The sequence below is a fragment of the Pholis gunnellus genome (assembly GCF_910591455.1).
Source record: "Pholis gunnellus genome assembly, chromosome: 23".
NCBI classification, from domain to species: Eukaryota; Metazoa; Chordata; class Actinopteri; order Perciformes; family Pholidae; genus Pholis; species Pholis gunnellus.
The window spans coordinates 12,055,977-12,076,027 of record NC_136550.1 but is presented as its reverse complement, the minus strand read 5'-3'; the positions used below and the strand labels follow the sequence as shown (position 1 = coordinate 12,076,027).

The following is a 20,051-nucleotide window of genomic DNA, read 5'->3' as shown; positions in this document are numbered from 1 at the left end:
CTCTGAATTTGATTGGACCCAATGGGTTAAAGGTTAGGTTAAGGTTAGGCAAGTGGTGGGTAAGTCACCGGGAAATGAATGTAAGTCAATGTGTGTGTGTTTAAGCTCCTCCTTTATGGAAGCTAGGTCAAGCAAGGTCAAGTGTGACATGTAATCATAACAGACTACTAAGTCTAAAAACTGAATTGACCCCATTTCAACTCACTCACATTTGTCTCAGAGCTGCTCCGTGTTGACGTCTTGACTACAGCCCTAGTTAAATGTTGAAAGTCAATGGTGACTTTGACAACATTTGCATGCACCAGTGGAAGGCAAACACACATAACAGACTTAGAGACATCTAAATCATGGAAGCAGCCACAGATGCTGGCGCCCCACTGGTTGGGCTGGACAGCACTCAGAGTCGCAGACTGAGGCTGCCGGTTGCTGATGAATGCATGCATTGCCATGGTGATAACTCAAATACGGAAAGGCCTGCGATTGAAAACATTTATTACCGTTTTCCCTCATGGGAGTCTTTCTACGTTCAGTGCACCTTTTCAAAGTTGACCTCAAGCCCAAATATCTAAACAATGCTCCTGGGACGCTCGCTGGTTCAAAACCTTTCCTTCCTTCGATTGTTCTGTGTCATGACACGGCTCACTTCAGTCCTCATGACAGTGTTCACACCATTTACTCACATGCCTGGCATGTACTCTCACGATTATATCAAAACATCCTCCTCATCTACAAGCCTATTGTTCTTATATTTCTCGTGCGACAGTGTGTACTTTTTTAATTTTAACTTTATTATAATAAACACTCGCCTGATGTCAGACACAGATTTGATTGCATGGCGCAAAAGCTGGCATTTCACACTTCTCGGCATTGAGATTTATTGTGTTGAACTTCAGACAGACTGAGTTTTATTGCACTGTTGACTCGTATGTGATGCAAATACTAGGAACAGACTGAAAGATTCAGGGACATAAATAAGAAGAATGTATGATTTATCACAAATGCATCTACAGCACAACTTCATGGAACAAAGAATTAGAGTATATTATAATAGTTAGTAACACAATATAACCAGTGGTTCAGGAAAAGTGATCCTCGCACACCTCTAGGTAAACTTCTGACTTCTCCTAAAGTTTAGGAGAAGTCAGAAGTTCACCAAAGTCAGAGGGATCCATCCTTTGAGGAATCCCTCTACCAAATTTCTATCCAATAGTTGAGAAATCTCCGTCTGGACCAAAATGGGAGACTGAACGAGAGTTCAACATTGTCACCCCTTGACCCATTTTGATTTGATGTTTTTATTTTTTACCCCAACCAACCAGTCTTAGTATCTCTTGACCCTAAGTTGTATCATCATTTTATAATTTGTAAATCCATGCCTACACATTATGTCTTATGAAGAGCTGTGTTTCAGTACGGCCGCCGTCTTTGTCTTTTCATGTAACAAGTGAAAATGAGCCCATATACAAACATATATATACTTCTGAAGGACAACAACCAATACAAAGACAAAGTAATCAATTATCCAAAAGGAAGATATGAAAGCCTTGAAAGTGAAGGAAAAAAACAAAAGCATTATTTATATAATTTTAAAGATGTGTGTGAAATATGTGTGCAATTTTCAGTTACCCAAAAAACTGTATAAAGTACAGTTCAGTTCATACCACTACTGTCACTGTTATTTTCTCATTTATACTGTATCTGTTAATGGATTTTACAGAGGTGAAGTGTGTGCTTATCTCTTCTTTCCGTCATCAAGTGATGCAACATTTATGACCCTCATGTGCTGATGTTCAATCAGTTGCTCAGCGACATTCCACAGAGGCAGCCATGCTTGAACCAGCAATGCATCACACGCAGCGACGATGCTGTGGCGAATTCAGCATTTTGCTCTTATCTGGCGGCCATGCTGATGAAGGTTATGGGATTCTTCCTTGTTTTGATCTCTCTTGCTATTTGACACCAGGTGCAGGGCCCGCAGCAGCAGGAGTACAGACAGTCCCTGCAAACTGTACCCTGTGGCGACAAAGACACAGTTAGGGACGGTTGGGTGAGGAGATAAGAGGGGTTAGACATGCAACAGTGAAAGGACAAAAACAAATGCTTTCTACGTGCAAGTAGCGATACCAGGAGCCAAGCACTGCACTAGTTTTGTATAATACTAACCTGTTCTCATTGCCAGCTTGTCACATACTGACCCCTAGGCGTCACTTTCTAACACTGGGTAGTCCAGGGTGTCAAACAACAAAACCACTTAGTTTGGTTCAGGAAAACATTGTGTTTAGTGTTGAAATTACTGCGTTTGAAAAGTGAATGTGAAACGTTGCGAACACAAAGACAGCAACACATTGTTAGTCTCTCACGCGACACGAACAGCGGCCTCCTGGGTCAAAGTCCTGTGTTTTTTTTGTCCAATAAATCAGATGAATGATGACTTTTCTGCGGGTTAACCCGATGCTTGTAAGTACTATATAAAGAATACAGTTAGGTTAGCATAGCATAGCATACCTCAATGCCATAGCGTTGGCGTACTGACACCCTGAGGGCTGTGGTCATAGGAGGGATAAGTCCAAAAGCGTCCAGCAGAGGTAAACATAGACACTCCCCGGCCTCATGTGCTGTCTTACAGTTGAAGCAGGGAAGACACCAAAAGGCGAGGCAGCCTGAAATAAAAATCCCAGTTAAGCTCAACAGTAGGAATGTGCTCATCTGAAAGGTTTCACAGCTGGACAACATCAGTCACTGAGGTCATGGCCAAACATCTCTTCTTGGGCTGTGAAGCCTCTTAAAGGTGTACAGACATTATTGTTGCACATAAGAAAAACCTGTTTCAGATCTTAATCTTTGAGATTTGATATCTCGTATTGTCTGACAGCAACTGTATGAAAAGAAGCGCACGTACACTGCGGCAGGTCTTGGAAGCAATCACAGATGCCAGAGGTCCATTGGTTGGATCCACTGGTCATGATGAAGGGCCTGGGTTGGGACACGACCATCCTTTCAGACATGACTTAAGCTTCTGACAAAAAACACACATTACGGTAACTGTCAACACCAAATCTTTGTGGAGATAAAATATGATACCATAAAACATTGATGACATTGTTTTGGGAAAGAGAAGTACACACTCAGGAGTAAACTGAACTGGTCAGGGTCATGAGAGTTACACACTGCTCTTATTGAGCAAACACCCCGTATCTTTGACATTTCAGGTGACATGATGAACAAACTTGTGCGTGAACAGGTCTGTAGGTTGGAGTTCAACTACCTCTGAAAAGTTTCACAAATCCCAGTCAGGTTGCAGAATTTCCTGACAGTTTCGGGGTCACGCAATCCTCCTGAAGTAAGAGCATGGAAATCATATGATGATGACGATAAATTTGTTTCAATAAGTAAATTATTATCAGGGCTTCTTCTTTGCTTAAAGTACGACACAATTCGGAATAAATTCAGTGGATTGTCTTACCTTACTGTGAGCAGAATTCAGTGAAGGGATGGATTTTCAGAACAGCGTGGCATCTTATAGACTCGCTGCAGAGCCGTGAACGTGACAGGACAGCACAGGATGCATGTCACTGACCGGTCTGTCCAGTCTGACTTGTGTCCATACCTTTGGCAGTCAGACATCAGATAATCTGACCGTCACGCATCCTTTTGAATCTCAGACGTCATCGCGCCACAAAATGCACATTACCTCATCTTTAAAGGATGCAACTCTGTTCTTAGGCAGAGGTGAGTGATAAGAACAAAAGAGGCACACAGTGGCTCTGTGCCTTTCTTTGAATGTTACAACTTGCTAAGTTGCCTCTGAAAGAGGATATTTTAGACATACTACATATTTTAAACATGCTGCACTAACACATCAATTTACAGTTTTATTTTTGAAGGATTCCAAATGTTACATTTCAGCTTAGTGAGAGCTGCATTTGTTTATTTACAATGTCTTTTATTAAATTCCTGTCATTATTAATCTTCTTGTCTTTAATAACAATTTCAAAGCATTAGAGAAACTTCTCCTGTTTTTTGTTTTATGAAAAGAATCAATGTTTCCTTCTCCATAAAGTTCCCGTTCTTTGACCGTCTGTCGTCATGCAGGAGGCTAAAAGCTTCTTGGAATGACTTCTGAAAACCTCTGTGCAACGTTTTACAGTGTGAAAACCCAATTTTGTCAATGTGTGGCACACAAACGGTTCATACTGGTTTGGACCGGTTACACGCAGCTGTGCTTAATCTAAAACACTTTAACATGTCAACTTTTCTAATCATATAGTCTGAGTTTGATTTTGTCACAGATATTGTTGGAGTAAAGTAAATTAATATATTGACCAAACATAAAACAAGACTAGCAGTACTGCACACTGATGAAAATATTTATTTCTCTCCACATTGTAAAACCAATCAATACATCAATGCATTTCCACAGGTTGCATTTTGCACTGAAAATCAGAATCAAACATTCTAATTTCAATATAGAACATAGACACAGCTAAACATTTAAGGAAACAAATAAAAGAAAGCATGAATTACTTTTTTTTTTTATATTGCTACATGTCTGTCGCTGCTATGTTGACTTCCATTGTTGTTGTGAACAGGTTCTCACCTGTTGTCTTTTTACATAGTGCTTCCGTCCTGATTGATAACTCGCCAATCAAGCAACCAGGTGTTTGGCCAGGTGACACGCGTACTGGCCAACTGGTCCATGAGTCTGGCCTTTTGTACTTCGGGTACAAAGCAGACAATGCGTTTAGAGCTTTGGAGACTTTGTCAGTTTCAATAATTGTCCTTCATGTTTCTTTTGGTGTGTTAGCGATAAAAACAAACTGTAAAGGAGCAGCAAGTATACTTAAAAAGAAAGGCAGCACAAGTGTTAATCATCTTTAGAAAGTTGCATACAATGATTTGTCTTTGTAAACATGTGGCAAGATCAAACTTAAAGATGGAGGCTCTATAGACTTTGTGTGATGCTGCTGTTTGTAATCATCAGTGTGGAACTGTTCCTTGCCTTAACCATCAATAAAACAACAAAATATACTTCATTACAGTAAAAGTCGTGCACTACAACTCCTCCAGAAGTCAAAGTACAGAAGTATTATCAACTAAATGTATTATACTGAAGTATCATAAGTAAAAGTACTCATTCTGCTGAAAATTGGCCACCGTGACAGATATTTAGCTACACACGAGATGTTTAGATTGGAGTTAGCTGGTTCATCCAGTAGTTCCCAACGTGGGGTTGGGCCCCCAGCAAGGAGTCACAAGATACATCTGAGGGGCCATGAGATGATTAATTGGAGTAGAAAGTAGAAAAAACTAAATTGTGCTGAACAAATCTGTAATCATTTTTCAGACTTTGGTCTAATTTCAGCTTTTTTGTGAACAATAGGATTTTCTTATCCTTTAGCTTTTTGGGCCTCAAAATGTTCCATCTCTTTTTCAAATGACTGACAACTCATTGACAAAAAGGCCTCCACTAGACAATGCTTCTTGTAATATGTTACAGGGCAAACAAGTTGGGAACCACTGGTTCATACAATGAATTGTATTTTATAAAATTATGGAATGTTTATTTTTATATGGAAAATTTTAATCTGATAAATGTCAATCCGAGTAAAAAGTACAATAGTTCCCTCTGGAATGAAGTAGAGTAGGAGTAGAAAGGTAGAATAAAACTACAGTACACGAGTAAATGTATTTAATTACTACCTACCATGAAAGAATGCTCATTCTGCTACTCAAAAATACATGGAAAAGTAGCCTCGAGTCTAATATTCAAATGACTTTATCACGTCATTTGGGGAGAAACTGAACTTTCCTCTCTGCGGGACAGATCGGGTCCCTGCTGAATTCTCTAAAGGCAACAGGGAGTGGCTGCAGATCAGAGGAAGTGTGATTAAATCACCTCCTGTGCACTGGAGGGCAAGCTGCAGCAGAGGAGTGCTGCGTGTATGGTCTAGACCAAGTGCGCCCCCTGCAGGGAGGTCAGAGCAGTGTATCTGGCTGAGGAAGAGGAGGAGGAGGCGTGGGATGCTGCTCTTCTCTTCAGCTCTCTGGAGATCTGGAGCCAAGATAGCGGATAGCAGCAGCATCCATACAGGCAGTCGCTCCACACACTCCCCTGTAAGACACACGCAGAGCGGCCTGAACACAGGTGGGAGGCTCGAACAAAAGGTGAACATTTGCATTTAGGTGCAAAAAAATACATTTTTACTGATATGCAATGCAGCAGGTCTGTGTTTCATTTGCCTGTTGTACTATGATACACTTTGTAATTTGCAGTAATTAAGTTATTAAGTTAGTTTGAAGAGAATCTGGAGTATAATTTAATAGTAGTTTAGTTGTAGTTTAACATTCATTTTTTATGTTTCAAAAGACCAAATTAGCAATAAAGCAGTAATGTATAATACGGCAGCTTGAAGTTCATAGAAGGCAATATGTGTAACAGTAATAATCCAGCTCTTCTGCTTCAGTTAATATCCTCTCCCTGAGGACACTGAGTTTCTTGCAGCCAAGTCTTTGCTCTTAGCAACAGCAACCAGGACAAAGAGCTTGTCAGTAATGTCAAGATGGAAATGTTAGTGGGTGAGATTTGATAAATCAATAAAGTCTGAGAAACACCGAGAAGGCAGATCCATGTGCAGCCTCAGCATGTGACTTCTCAGCATCGCAACTTTTGTCCCTTTTGATTTCTCTGTCTTACTTCTTGCATCATTGCTGTCAAGTCCAAACATTATTGTTACGTAATATGTAATAAGTATATAATGTCAGAAACATCAATTGTTGCATTGCAATCGTGACATAATCTACTAAATAATCTCTCTACCTGACAAGTATCTTTACAGGTCTGAGGATCTCACTGCAACTTGTTGAGTCTCATACAACTGTGCTAGAAGTAGCAAAAACTATCTTAATGTTTACATGCATGTCTTTCTTGAGCAACAGACCTGGGATCTGCTCAATAGCTCACTTTCTCTCTGCTGCGCTGGCTCTCTCGTGGATTCAATGTGGGAGGGTGACAACGTTAACAACTAAAATTATCACTACGCCCCCAAACATCATTACAGGTCTATAAATCTGAATGCAAGATGCAACTTTGGGATTAGAAGTACCACAATAAACATAAACAAACAAAAAGGTATCGTCTCAAATATAAGTTTGGAGTTATTTGTTGGTTTATTTAGTGTCTTAAAATACCCTGACACGGGCAGCTTACGCAATCAAATAATGTACTCTGTTACATTGTACAAAATAAAACATTAAAAGAAAAAAAACTCAAATTAAATTAAAAAGGAGCAAAGTTCAGTGTGAAAAATCACCAAAAGTAAAGCCATTCTGGCAGCTCTGTGCCGTATATATGTACAAACAGCAGAGCTTTGAGCTTAATGCTAACTTCAACATGCTAACATAGGCTACTCATAATGAAGTGATGAATACATTGCTGATTAGAACACTTTTTTGTCCAGTTCAGTTCAAAGACTTGTAGTCACTGATTTTGTAGTTAATTGTGATCTAAGCTAAGGATTCGCATCACCGTGTGTGCTTCAAGCTAAACGCTAACGACAACAGGCTCAGACATGATGCCATCATGCTGGTATTATGCAAGTGCAAAGTTTCCCATTGTTGGGGTCAGACCATGTGGCTTCGACATGTGCTGTGAGACAAAGAGAATCAGGCCTTCCCGTTGGCAAGCAAAGGTTTCATCCTGATTCTAGTTTGATAAGCACCAAACCCCAAACCAACATCACAAATTTGCCTCAGAGGGCTTTACAATCTGTACACATGCGACATCCTCTGACCCGGAACACTCCCCCAAAAATAAACTTTAACAGGGAGAAAAGAGGAAGAAACCTTTGGGAGAGCAACAGAGGAGGGATCCCTCTCCAGGATGGACAGAAGTGCATAGCTGTCATGTGTACAGCATGAACAGCATAACAGAGTTACGACACATTCAATGCATATGACAGAACCACGGCAGGAGGTACGACCGTGGTCCAGGTATAACCAGGATCCACGGAAAACCTGCAACGCGAGAATGGTATCAGTACGATTTGGTGGCATTCCATCCAATAGTTGTTGAGATATTTTGTTTCATCAAACAACCTTTAATGAATATGCAAATGAGTGAAGTGATCTGACTGAATCCACGGTTTTATTCTCGTGATACACCACTGTTACAGCATTGTCTCCCTCCACTCATGAGAGAGTTTGCGCTACAAACAGCCTACATGCTGTGACTTGTTTTCATAAGAACTTCTGGCACCTTCCTAGCTCATGCTCTGCAGTATTGACAGCGATCCACGGCCCACTCCACCTCCAGAGAAGCCAACATTACCAACCACCTCCTTCTCTCCGATGGCAGCGCTCCAGCTTCTGCCTGCCTGGCCTCCAACCACTCCCACCTCCTGCCTTATCTCTTCTTCTCTTCACTGTCCCAGAAACGCTCCGCTTATCCAACATCAGACTCTCACACAACTTGGCGCCGGCATGTGCTGTTTGCATGTGGAACATCTGTTCGGTATTGGTTACGTGCAGTGATCAGTGACCCGATGTCTATTGAGATCTGCGGTCGTGCATGCAGGTGTGTGAGTGTTTAGTGTGGACAAGCAGTGGGTGGGCAGCCTGAGCTGCTTGCTGTATCTTAAATGCACTAACAGCTAGTTGTTTATTCATTAAGTTATTTATGGCTCTAGTGGAAATTTATACATTTAATAAACGTGTCCTGATTTCACTGCATCCTCTGCATATATTTTAGCTTCATCTGATGTCACAGACTCCAAACATTGTTTGCATTGCTTAAGTAATAACCTGTGTCATTAGGCACACCTGCGTGATGTTGCAGCTATTTCCCCCGCGTGCTGTAATTGTGTTTCATCACTAAAGCGTCTTCGTCTTCTCAGCAGCAATCCTAATTATCCAAAGCTCCAGCGGCTCTGTGTTATTGAGCTGGGTACACGGTGTACGCAATCTGCTGCATTGTTCACGACATCACAGGGACAGGGGCCACTCCACTTGGCTGAAAGAATTTAGTCTCACATTTAACTCTCACGTTCCCAACCCCAGCTACAGAGAAACCTCTCAGCAAAACACGCGTCTATTCACAGTCACTTCTTCTTCACCCTCTCTGATCGATTGAACGCGACATAAATGCCTCACCCGAAGTTCAGTTTTGAAACAAGATGGCAGCGTCCTCATAAACGTTGAGGACAAAAAAGACAGTGGCGGCAGGGGCGGAGCCAGAAGTGTTAACATTCGGGGCTCAGCCCAAACCAAGGGAAGGGGGGGGGGGGGGGGGGGGGGGGGGGGGTCTGGGGGCATCCTCACTCGCTGAGATTGTTTTTCCCATTTACAGCATGCACTATTTCATAAGCCATGTGATATCAGAATGCCTAAAAATCTATTGGGTCTCAAGCAGGCATACATTCCCCCACAAGATGTCAAATCCTATCTGTGCTGTATTACCGGTATGCCGTATCGTTCCCTGACAGACGCCCTCATGGCGAGAGAGGCCGGTGGTACGCAGCCGATACAGTCCAGCAGGGGCAGGCAGGGACAGGAGCCCACTGCACTGGTCACCTTACAGGTAAACACTGGGAGGCAGCACAGGGCAAAGCAGCCTACACACACACACACACTAGATTAACTCACAGTACTCAAACACCTAATGTTGTATTATTTCAGGAAAGCATTTTTTTTGCATTCAGCATAGACAGAAAATGTATAAATCTCATCATATTTCATATCATACTGTATACTGCATTATGTTTGGACACTTACAGTCTCCCATGTCTTTATGGCACTCACACAGGCCAGTACTCCATTGACCTTTCTCCCGAACCCTGCTCTCCGGCTGGACCTGGACCACCTGTCGAGACATAGCTGAGCTGGCCATCCACGACCATGAAGGAGAGGTGGGGTTATGTTCTGGTTGTGATGCTATTCCTACTGTTTGTTCACATAAAGAACACATCCATTCTAACTTGTGAAAGGCCTCAGTTACCATTGAGTTCCCCTTATATTTTGTACTTTTCACGTACAATGCTTATTCCACTCTGGGTTTAACATTGTAGAGTCTTCTAATCAAATAAGATCAACTCATTTTTTGTTATTAATTCAATGTGATTAGATGCATTCATCAGTCTTAAATTGCCTGCATTCAGAGCCAATTCAGAGCATGTAACCCTGAATTCAACTTCAAATGAAGAGCTAAATATCCAACTAATGAGTACCAACTCAAGCATACATTGTATTTGGTGAGAATTCTCAAGAATATATTATCATTTTGTAATTTGAAGGAACAAGTTCAGTACAAGTACCTAAAACATTTTACTATTTGCATTTGAATGCATCACTTACATTGTTTGACGTCAACACTGAAAAAACAGGTTACCAGGAGGAGACAGTTATGTTTCCTCCAAAACATATCTAGCAAAATAAATAATTAGTTAATACTGCTAATATAAGATTGAGTTGCTATCTGATCTACTAGTTTGCATCCAAGTGAATACTCGGCCTGCAGTGCTGCTATCTGCCCCCTGCGATCTAAATAACTCTACACATTAACACCAGTTAGAAGAAAAAGAGGATACAAGGCAGCAAACTTTGCATCCGTGACCCATAATTCTGACCAAAGCCGACATCCACAGGAAACCATTATCCCAGTCAAAAGTTAAGCTCAACCAACCAGTGAGGTGCTTGCTCAGATCAAACGTCCACGCCCCTCACTCACTACGGATTAAACACCTCTGTCTCCTGACCTGAGTTATTCTTTAGCTCTGCTCCTCGGCTCCAAACTCAGAGTATAGAGCAAGGTTCCTCCAGAGCTTTCCCTTTTTCTGGTACACGCGTGGCTCAGAGCCAGCCCGCTGTACTCTGAAGAATGGTTTACTATCGGTGAAGTTGAACTGAAAATATGTAACCAGGGTTCTTTTTATAAAGAATAGATGACTTACCTGCCTGAGGGGTTAGTTGTCAAAATCCCAGGAAAAACAAGTACGGGCCACTTTTGTTAAGTACTATGAGACGTTTCCTCTCTTTCTGTCTTCTCACTTTGACGTTCACGTGTGTGTGTGTGTGTGTGTGTGTGTGTGTGTGTGTGTGTGTGTGTGTGTGTGTGTGTGTGTGTGTGTGTGTGTGTGTGTGCTCTTCGCTTGACTGCAGTGTTTTGGGGTAAATATGAAAAAAAGGTGGGTAAACAAGGCAATGTGCTCCCATGACAGTTAACTCTGCTGACCTGTAGTATTTTGTTCAGAGACCTCGGTGAGAGATAAGTTGATGTCTAAAAACATTTCTGAGTTCCACCACTGGACACTCCTGATCTGTACCAGTTTGAGTAAGAGACACGAAGAAATCACAAAATGTCATCACGCAGCACTTATAGGTAAAACTGTGTATCATATCATTGAGAGTATTAACAGGAATTTACAGATTCTCTTTTTATTTATTTTTCTTTTTAAGTGAGCTCTGCTAATTTTGCTCTTTTTAGGATTCTGCTCAGTTAAAAATACATCAAAACAAATGATAATATTTACACAAGCAGGGGAATTTCACCATTTGAAATTGCATCATATGGAAGGGTTTTCTTTGAAGCTGTGCAACATAGAAATAAATCCTCACCGTAATATCCGATTTCTCATTGTTCTGAAACAGGAAAGTGGAGTGAATCCTGCCCCTATCAAGCAGAAGCTGCCTCCTCTTCCATAAGGGCTGTAGCTGACACAGGTGATCACATTAACAAAGGGGACCTTCATGGGGGGTGAGAGAGTATCTCATCCACCCAAAAATACAGAACCTGATCATTCACGGTCAAAACTGACAATGACGATTCAATTTCTACAGTATATTAAATTAAGTAAATTCTAGGGATTTATTATTTAAAAAGAGGAATATATATTAAAAAGATCTGACAATCAGAACTTGTTGTAATATTGTCCAAATACCTGAAAGTGTGATGAATGTTTCAACCAATGTGTCAAACCTGTTTCAGCTGAAAAGGGAATTAGGGCAATATTCAACATTTTGGGAAATATTTGCTTTTATTAGCCAAGAGTTAAATGAGAAGATTGATACCAAACTCACATATGTTTGGTAAACGAAGTCGTGGCAAGCAGTCGGTTAACTTGGCTCAGTTCATTTGAGAAGTAATCTGGCACATAACCGCCACAATACAGCTAACGTTTGGCTTTTACACTTTGGTTTTTGCACACATTACAACCAGAATAAGTAAGTTGGAGTTACGTTCAGACAGAGACAGTCAAGCTGTCTTCCAGTTTCCAGTCGTTGTGCTAAGCTAGGCTAATTCACTGCTGGCTGCAGCTTCATATTCACTCTACAGACATGAGAGTTGTATCGATACTTTCGGCTACAAAGTGGAGAAGCGTATTTCCCAAAAATGTCAAACTACCGCTAAGCTCCGCTTACGTTCAAACATACACAAACAAAGGAGAAAAACAAAGTCTCTGTAAAACATTCTTTTTATTTACAATGTATTTGAGGTCACAGATATCTATAGTATATTACAAGGATGATGTGATGCATATGGGAGTTAATTGTGTGTCATGTTGTGACAGTTCTGTGACTTGACATAATGGGATGTAACGGCTAACATCATGTGATGACGATTTTATCTCGTGTGTTGTGATATGATTCCTACTGAGTCGTGTTCAAGGTCCTTCTCTCCCGCTCCCCCTTTGAAATCCATTGATTCACACCAGGGAGATTGGAAAACCAGGATGCCATGTGCTGCAGGCCGCTTTAAACTCTGGAAACTCTACACATTTAGAGAAACAAATGGAAACAAATTAAGCATCTTCACTGAATATTAGCACAGAAGAGAGAAAAGGAATCCATCTCACGCCCACATACAATGTCAGTTCACTCACTGTGTTGGTTTGTTTTGCTGCAGAAGCATTTGATCAGATTCTGTTTCTCTTGGTGGTTTGTGGGAAACAGTGGGTAGCGACACTTTATTTTTCCAGGGGCAAAAACTGCAGTGAAAACAGAGGTGGTCATTGAAATGAACACCATAGAAAGATCATAACCCCTCTTAATGACATTTTCTCTGCTGACTGTAGAAAAACAATCTTTTTTTCAGCCAATAGGAATCCCCATGACAGTAGCTAACAGCCCCGATGATCACACTCTTTTTCCATGCTGACTTTCACCATTTCAAATTTCTAACCAAAATGTATGAACGACCAGGGGACACTCACCTCTGCACCTGCACTTGCGGATGTGCACTTTGGACACATGAGGTCCGGCTTGTGAAGCTTTACACAGTGGAAAAAGACAAACAGCAAGAAATCATTAATGGGCAACAATAATACATTACCCATCAACCGCCTCATCCCATTTCCTGTGTCGCTGATGTTGGCAACATCATAAGATGCATTTATCCAGAAACTATTCTCTTTGAATGGTACCTGTGCTGCCGTAAAAGGTGTCGACCAGAATGATGAGCAGGAGAGTAAGACTTATGATCCTGGACATGATGGCAGTGGGTTTTGCTCCGCTCACGACAAAGTGTTCGATTGTTCTACAGGAGAAGAGACACACCGACAATTATATATGTGGGTCTGCAGAGTTTGATCTACGGGCAGATCAGTCTTGGCAAGTCTCAGGGGGTATTTCTTTTAGGTAATCTCTCAACTGTGCATGGATTCCTGTGATGAATAACAGAGATAGCACATTCCCAACAGGTATATACAAATGAAAACGTCAAAATATGGGTTGAACTTTTACCCAAGACTTTATCCTTTTGCAGTCGGTTTATTGTAGGTGGAAGGTTACTGACTTTAGTGACAATAAACCTTTCTAAAATCAGCTTCACACTAATTAGCTAGAGTTTGTCTGAACAGCACAAGTTTGTGATGAAGTTTCTATTGGGTTTAAGAATTTGTTTGTTGTTGGTTTAGAACATTTTGAGAATGTTTCCATCATAATTACATGCAAAAGTCAAGCCTGAAACATTTGAAGGCTGTTCATCTCAACTAAGGATTAACCACTCAGACTCAAGTCACAAATTAGACGACTTTAGACCTGAACATTTTTTTAAAAGACTTGCAACTCGACTTGGACTTAAACACCAAGGACTTGTGACTTCTCTTGGACTCAAGTTTTTTTACTTGAAAATATTTAATACCTTTCGTCAAATCCAAAGTTATGAAAAATGTGTAGTATGATTCAATTCATTTCCCTTATTATTTCCTGAATCATTCCCAGCAGGTCTGCCCTTCATTCCTCAGATCCATTTTTCTTTGAACCTCTCCGACAGCGTCCAAGATAGTTGCAGGAGAGAACAATGAAGGACTAACATTACGTTGCTGACCGCCAGTTGGAAAACATTTGATTTAAGATAACTTCATTTACAGTACAAAAACAAGTGAGTAAAAACTAATTGCACTATACAAAACTGCGTGATGACGTTAATGGCATCCATTGGGTGAAGAGCTCATTATGGTTTGTTTAGGACTCAAAACTCAAAGTTTAGGATTTAGGACTTGACTCAAGATTTGTCAGCCCTGACTTGGGACTTGAGTGCTGAGTGCTGACACTAAAAAATGACTTTCTTCCACCTGTGGTCTGGATACATTAGGTCGTGGTTAGGTGATGCAGAGATCCCTGGGTGGGTTCAACTTTAGGGTAAGGTTCAGAGATATTAACAAGCTGTTGTTGACAAAGAACTAATGAATGAATGAGCAAATAATCTATAGCCAATAAGTCACTAATCTACTTCACAGGTTGGACATTTATGTTTTTCTATATGGACGAAAGCTGCTGCCTCCGACATAAAGCATTACATGTGCTGTGTATGGGGATTACCAAGCAGTGTCTTGTCATTGGCTGGCGCCTGAGTCACTCTCTCATTACCCAAGGTGCGTAATTACGCACTGGGCCCCTCGGAAACTTTGGCACACCTCCGCTGTACAATCCGAAGTGTCAGCACTGTCACTTATATCGAGCGCGCTATGAGTCAAGACACAATAGGAGGAAATCCCCAAGGCCGAGAAAACGACGAGAGGCCCCTTTAAATCGACGCTTCCTCGGTGTTGTGCCGAGAGAGAGAGAGAGAGAGAGAGAGAGAGAGAGAGAGAGAGAGAGAGAGAGAGAGAGAGAGAGAGAGAGAGAGAGAGAGATCTGATCAACAACAACACTGTTCTTCTCAGAAGCCGCTTTTACCGGATTCGGCTCTTTACTGCGGCCTCGGTGAAGAAGAGGTGAGGTCACATGTATTGTGTTTAACCGTATTCCTGAAGGATTGAAGCGGAAGCGATCAATGCTGATTCTAGAAGCGGGCGGACAAGCAGTTCATAACAGTGTGTCAAACGGTAGCCGCGTTATTGTTCTGCTCAGCTGTTGTCATGTCCAGGGAGGCATTCGCTACACCTGTTAGTTGTAATAGAGTGGGACACACACATTAGAGTGCATCGCTTATTTCAGCATAAACAGCGGGGAAGTGTTTTGTGCGCACTTGTTACGAGCCGGCCGCTCTCTGACGCAGGAGAGCTATTTTTGACAGACGTATTTACTTTCTTTCACAGGCTACGAGGACTTTCCGTCTGTTATCTCCAGCATTCTGTCGTGTGTTGTTAATACATTCGTCGTGTGTTGAATGCCATTGCGGAAGTGAGAAGCTATTCGACACGACACAGAAGCTTGTGCTGTGCGGACATCTAGCGGCCGATCAGGAGAAGGCGCCTTCTCGAGATGTACGGAGCATCAGGTATCCCGGAGCTCATCCCGACCAGCGGGCCGCCGCGGCAGCCGGGTCCGGCAGGGCAGTACAACCCGGGACACCCCCAGGTCAACGGCGACGGAGACGGCGGCGGGGCCAATCCCCAGAGACTCGGGCAGAGGGCACCCAAGCTGGGACAGATTGGTCGAACCAAGAAAGGTGGGTGACTGGTGGGCTGTTTGTTTCTAGGCTAGGTTTTGTTTCCTTTGTTTGGTTCAGGCACATGACAGTGACAACATCCAACAGGCTACACACAGAAACACTTGCTTCATTCATTAGAATGACATGGTATCAAATAAAAACAAAATCGACACAACTGTGAACGAATAAGTACGAGGCCACTTTACATACGCAGTTACTTTAATGACAAAGACTAAAAGCTCATTTTCTTTGAGAAGTTTCTTTTTAGAAGATGCTTCTTTAGTTATATAATGAAGCTAGACACACTGCTTTCAAAGGGATCTTTGGAGGGAGTTCATTCCATTCCAACATCACAGTATGTTGAGTTCTGGTATCAAGTTATTTCTGATTTAATACATGAATAAACTGATCCGTTTTGAACATCGTGGGGTTCCCTAAATTCATGCCTGAGTACCAGCAGGGCTCTTCAGAGAGAAAGAGGGGGATGTCATTCGTAGGTTTTTTTGGGGGGGAGATTAACCAAAGGGAGGAAATACAATATACTTCTTGTAATGCATGTTCATGTCGGGGCACCTAAGGCAGACTTTTTTAATTTGGGGTTAAAGTCTATGAGAAGCCCTGTCCAGCAAGGAAACATTTGATACATTTGTATACTGAAAAACACAATTATTAGAACAAACCATGAATAACCTATATGTTGTACTGGCTGTAAAAACAAATGTCCCTCTGGGATAATAAAAGAAATGTGAAATCTACCCTAGACCACGCAGGAATTCACCTACTGATGCACTCAATGTTCGTCACATGCAAGGTTATAAAGCTGCGGTGGTGATCTAACCATTCGGAGTGCAATACCACTACTTCTACGATATAACAATAAAGCATTTTTTATTACCTTCATACTTTGCTTTTCCTCGGAAAGCAAGAAGACACACATTGATTGTTAGTTTTTTGAAGAATATTTGGTGAATATTCGGTTGATTTTTGAAAACGTGGCTGACAGTTGCATCCCTAGATGTCAGCAAGGCTGTGTGCGAGTACATTGAGTATCGGGTAAACTTGACCCGCAGATACTCCAGCCTCTGAGGCACGGATGGTAATCACAAGTCCTAAAATCTTTAAAGGAATAGTTTGACATTTATGGAAATATGCTTGTTTGCTCTTTCCTGACGAGAATTAGACAAGAATATTGATACCACTGTCATGTTTGTCCATTACTGCCGGCAGCCAGTTAGCTTAGCTTAACATTAAAAAAACGACAGGAAACAGCCTGGCCAATCAAATGAAAACCTCAAATGTCAAACTACTCCATTAAATACAAAAAAAGGAATTTTCTGCTGCTAGAGGTCTCTTAATCAAAACAGTAACAAAAGACAGAGTTTGGTGACATCGTGAAGTATGGGATTATGGGAGTTGTTGTCTTCACGACCATTACCGTCATTGCTGTCAGCTTCTCCCGGTTAGGAGCTTCTTTACGAGGGTTTTTGGGGAGGAAAATATTTGGGAAAACCCCAAAATATATAACATAGTTATGTTTAGTCGTTTTAATACGTAAAGGTCACATATTATACCTGTAAGATAACTTATCCAATTCGTCTCTCTTAATGGGCAAAATAGCTGTAAACACACCATCTTATATCAACGCATTCACTGAGAGGCACACGATGCTGACCTTTGACCTTTTCTCCTCAGTGGACTTGGACGATGAAGACTTGGATGACATCATGAACAACAACGGGCAGTGTCCTGTATCTATGTCGCCCATCTCCTAAACTTCACCAAGAAGTGCCAAAAAAAAGAAATCCCCCCCAGGATGCCAAAACTCCCCGTCAGTGATCTTGGCCTTGATCCTGTCATGTGTCCGACTGAAGCTTCTGATGGCTCAACCAGACACAAAAAAAGCCGCTTCATTTAGCGGCAGCTGAAGCCTAGGCCCTGATTGTACATAGTGTTTATTTATCTTACCTTTTGGTCAGACTGTGAATGGATTTTATTGCATCGCTCTCTACTCTGTACCTCGGTAGGCAGTAGATTATCAGGACTTGAGGGAAGGAAGTGTCTTTATTTTTCAGAGCTTCTTAACAAGGGCTACATTTCTAAAGTTGCACTGAGCAAATGGTTTGGTGAAAAAAGCAGCTTCTCACCTGCCTGTTTTCTGGTGAGGGTTTCTGAGTCTGTGGGTTGGCTGTGTGACGGAACACAGCCCTGTTAATGTCTAACACACAGGTGAAATGTTAAGCTTTGGTTGTGCAATGACTATCGTTCTCTACTCTCACACCGATGCAAGTGGTGTACTATCCAGTGGACGAAAGCTCGCTATTTACTGAAGGAAAAATAAAACTACTGCTAAATATTTATTGTTTAAAAAAAAGGAAAATGAGAAGAAAACACTTTTGTTGTGTTGTTATGGCTTCTAAATGTTTTTTACTCGTTTCTGAATGGAAATTGCTTCAGTCATCTAGAACTGAGATTTAATATGTTTCCAAATGGTGCACTTTGTGGGAATGCCTGTTATGTGCAGTGACATGTTGCAGAATTCTATGCATGGAGTCTGTTTAAAGCATCAAAACACGTAACTGGTATCCTGTTATTAAGGGCTAATGTAGAAGTATTTCAAAACCGCAGCGCCGTTATGCTCTTTAGATCACGCAGAGTCAACACTCTCCTGAGCTCATTGTCGGCTCGGGCTGCTGACTCAGCAGTAACATCTCGTAAACAACAACAGATTCATGGAGGTTGTGTTAGCTTTCAAAGGGAGGGTTTCCCAGTTGGCCAGACAACTGTGATCAAAAATGTACAGCCCTAGTTCTTTTGAATCAATTGCCAAATGATATTAGACGCTGTATCAGATTGCTGATTGAAATAGATTGGCACACAGACACATGTGATAATGAACAACACTTACTTTGTATTAATATTTACAGCAGTAATCTGCTTGAGCTACACCCAGATGGTGTCAAGAGTGTCTTTCAGGTTCGAGTGAACTCTTTTAAAGATAATGTCAACCTTTTACTTCATAATTACCGTATGAGATCATGAAAACAAGCAGCTCTCTGTGATTAGTTCTCACCGCTGAGACAATCTTAACACTGAAGCTTTTTGGGGGGGGTTATTTGTTTTTTTTTAAAGATTGCAGTGGACCTTGAAATGACATGCTATTGTCGGTAGAGGCTCATGCTGATGTCATGTTACTTAGTTGGCTGTGAAATTGTTACTCGTTCACTTTAACCTTTTTTTGCATCAAGGAAGCACTGCGTTCCACAGCCCGTTTCTCTGACTCAGAGATCGTCTTTGGGGGCTGTGGCTGCCATTTGCATGGAAATGGTCCACTTTTCATAATGCATCTCGGGAAATTAAAGATGAAATCTTTGTGGAATCTCTGTGGAATTTATTGTTTTGATGCACTTGTTTCCAATTGTGTTCCGAAACTTCAGAAGACATTTACATAATTGTCAGTGGAGAAAGAGATGGAGTAGCAGCACTGGAGCAAAGCAATGTACTGCTGTAGACGGGGGGCATCAGCAACATGTATTATAGACACCTAAACAAATCTAAATCACTTTAAGTAAACACTATATGTAGAATATTCTCCCCGCTTCACCATGCTGTGTCCCAATTAGGTCACTTATCTATTAAACTATTATCTAATGTCAGGGCGTTTCAAGCTGCACATTACAGTCGTGTGATGTGGCCGAATTCAAATGAAAGGCCCAATATGGAGTGGTAAACAGACTTAAATAAGGTATGCTAAAAGAGACATGTTTTAAAACACACTCTGCTTTCAATAATAATTTGTCTGATATGATATTTTAAAAAAATATTATCTGCTCCTTCCTCATTTACAAATCCAGAATCTATGAATATGCAAATATGTGTTCTTTCAAAATGCTACTGAACTACTTTACTGAACAGTCCTCTCTCTATCTACCTGTACTCAAGGTGTCACATCATGTTATTACTTCATAATGTGTATAAATATAGCATGTCAATACTAAAGATGTTCCTCCTTCAGCAGATGAATGACAACGACTCTCGTGTCAGAATCAAAGATGCAAGTACAGCAACAATAAGTAAAGTACATTTCTGACGAACAAAATATTTATTTATGTTTGACGCTCTTTACAAATGCTACATTTTAGATTCAGAGCATGTCTAATGCCTCTACACTGCTCTCAGCATGGCGACG

At 41.3% G+C, this 20,051-nt stretch overlaps 3 protein-coding genes across 3 annotated transcripts; 1 reads left to right on the top strand and 2 right to left on the bottom strand.

The window, feature by feature from the left end:
* Positions 1 to 1,890: 1,890 nt before the first annotated feature.
* On the bottom strand, positions 1,891 to 2,993 carry LOC306714581 (cornifelin homolog A-like; the record flags this gene model as incomplete). Its single annotated transcript, XM_079184628.1, has 3 exons — positions 1,891 to 2,013; positions 2,506 to 2,660; positions 2,900 to 2,993. 3 exons carry the CDS (start codon positions 2,991 to 2,993, stop codon positions 1,891 to 1,893), a joined length of 372 nt encoding a protein of 123 aa, XP_079040754.1.
* A 2,954-nt stretch (positions 2,994 to 5,947) lies between these two features.
* Positions 5,948 to 9,868, bottom strand: LOC306714458 (placenta-specific gene 8 protein-like; the record flags this gene model as incomplete). The annotated part of the gene is made up of 3 exons (XM_079184493.1): positions 5,948 to 6,112; positions 9,454 to 9,608; positions 9,769 to 9,868. The coding sequence occupies 3 exons, from the start codon at positions 9,866 to 9,868 to the stop codon at positions 5,948 to 5,950; spliced, it is 420 nt and encodes a 139-aa protein (XP_079040619.1).
* Positions 9,869 to 14,932: 5,064 nt separating this feature from the next.
* On the top strand, positions 14,933 to 19,234 carry LOC306714976 (uncharacterized protein). Its single transcript, XM_079185179.1, has 3 exons — positions 14,933 to 15,206; positions 15,531 to 15,883; positions 17,558 to 19,234. Exons 2-3 carry the CDS (start codon positions 15,697 to 15,699, stop codon positions 17,635 to 17,637), a joined length of 267 nt encoding a protein of 88 aa, XP_079041305.1. The 5' UTR covers positions 14,933 to 15,206; positions 15,531 to 15,696; the 3' UTR covers positions 17,638 to 19,234.
* The last annotated feature ends 817 nt before the right edge of the window (positions 19,235 to 20,051 follow it).

Bases quoted from the DNA above. Each gene is read 5' to 3' on its own strand.
- LOC306714976 (XM_079185179.1), top strand. From the start codon at position 15,697: ATGTACGGAGCATCAGGTATCCCGGAGCTCATCCCGACCAGCGGGCCG. The intron at 15,884-17,557 runs GTGGGTGACTGG...TTTTCTCCTCAG, and splicing joins GATTGGTCGAACCAAGAAAG to TGGACTTGGACGATGAAGAC.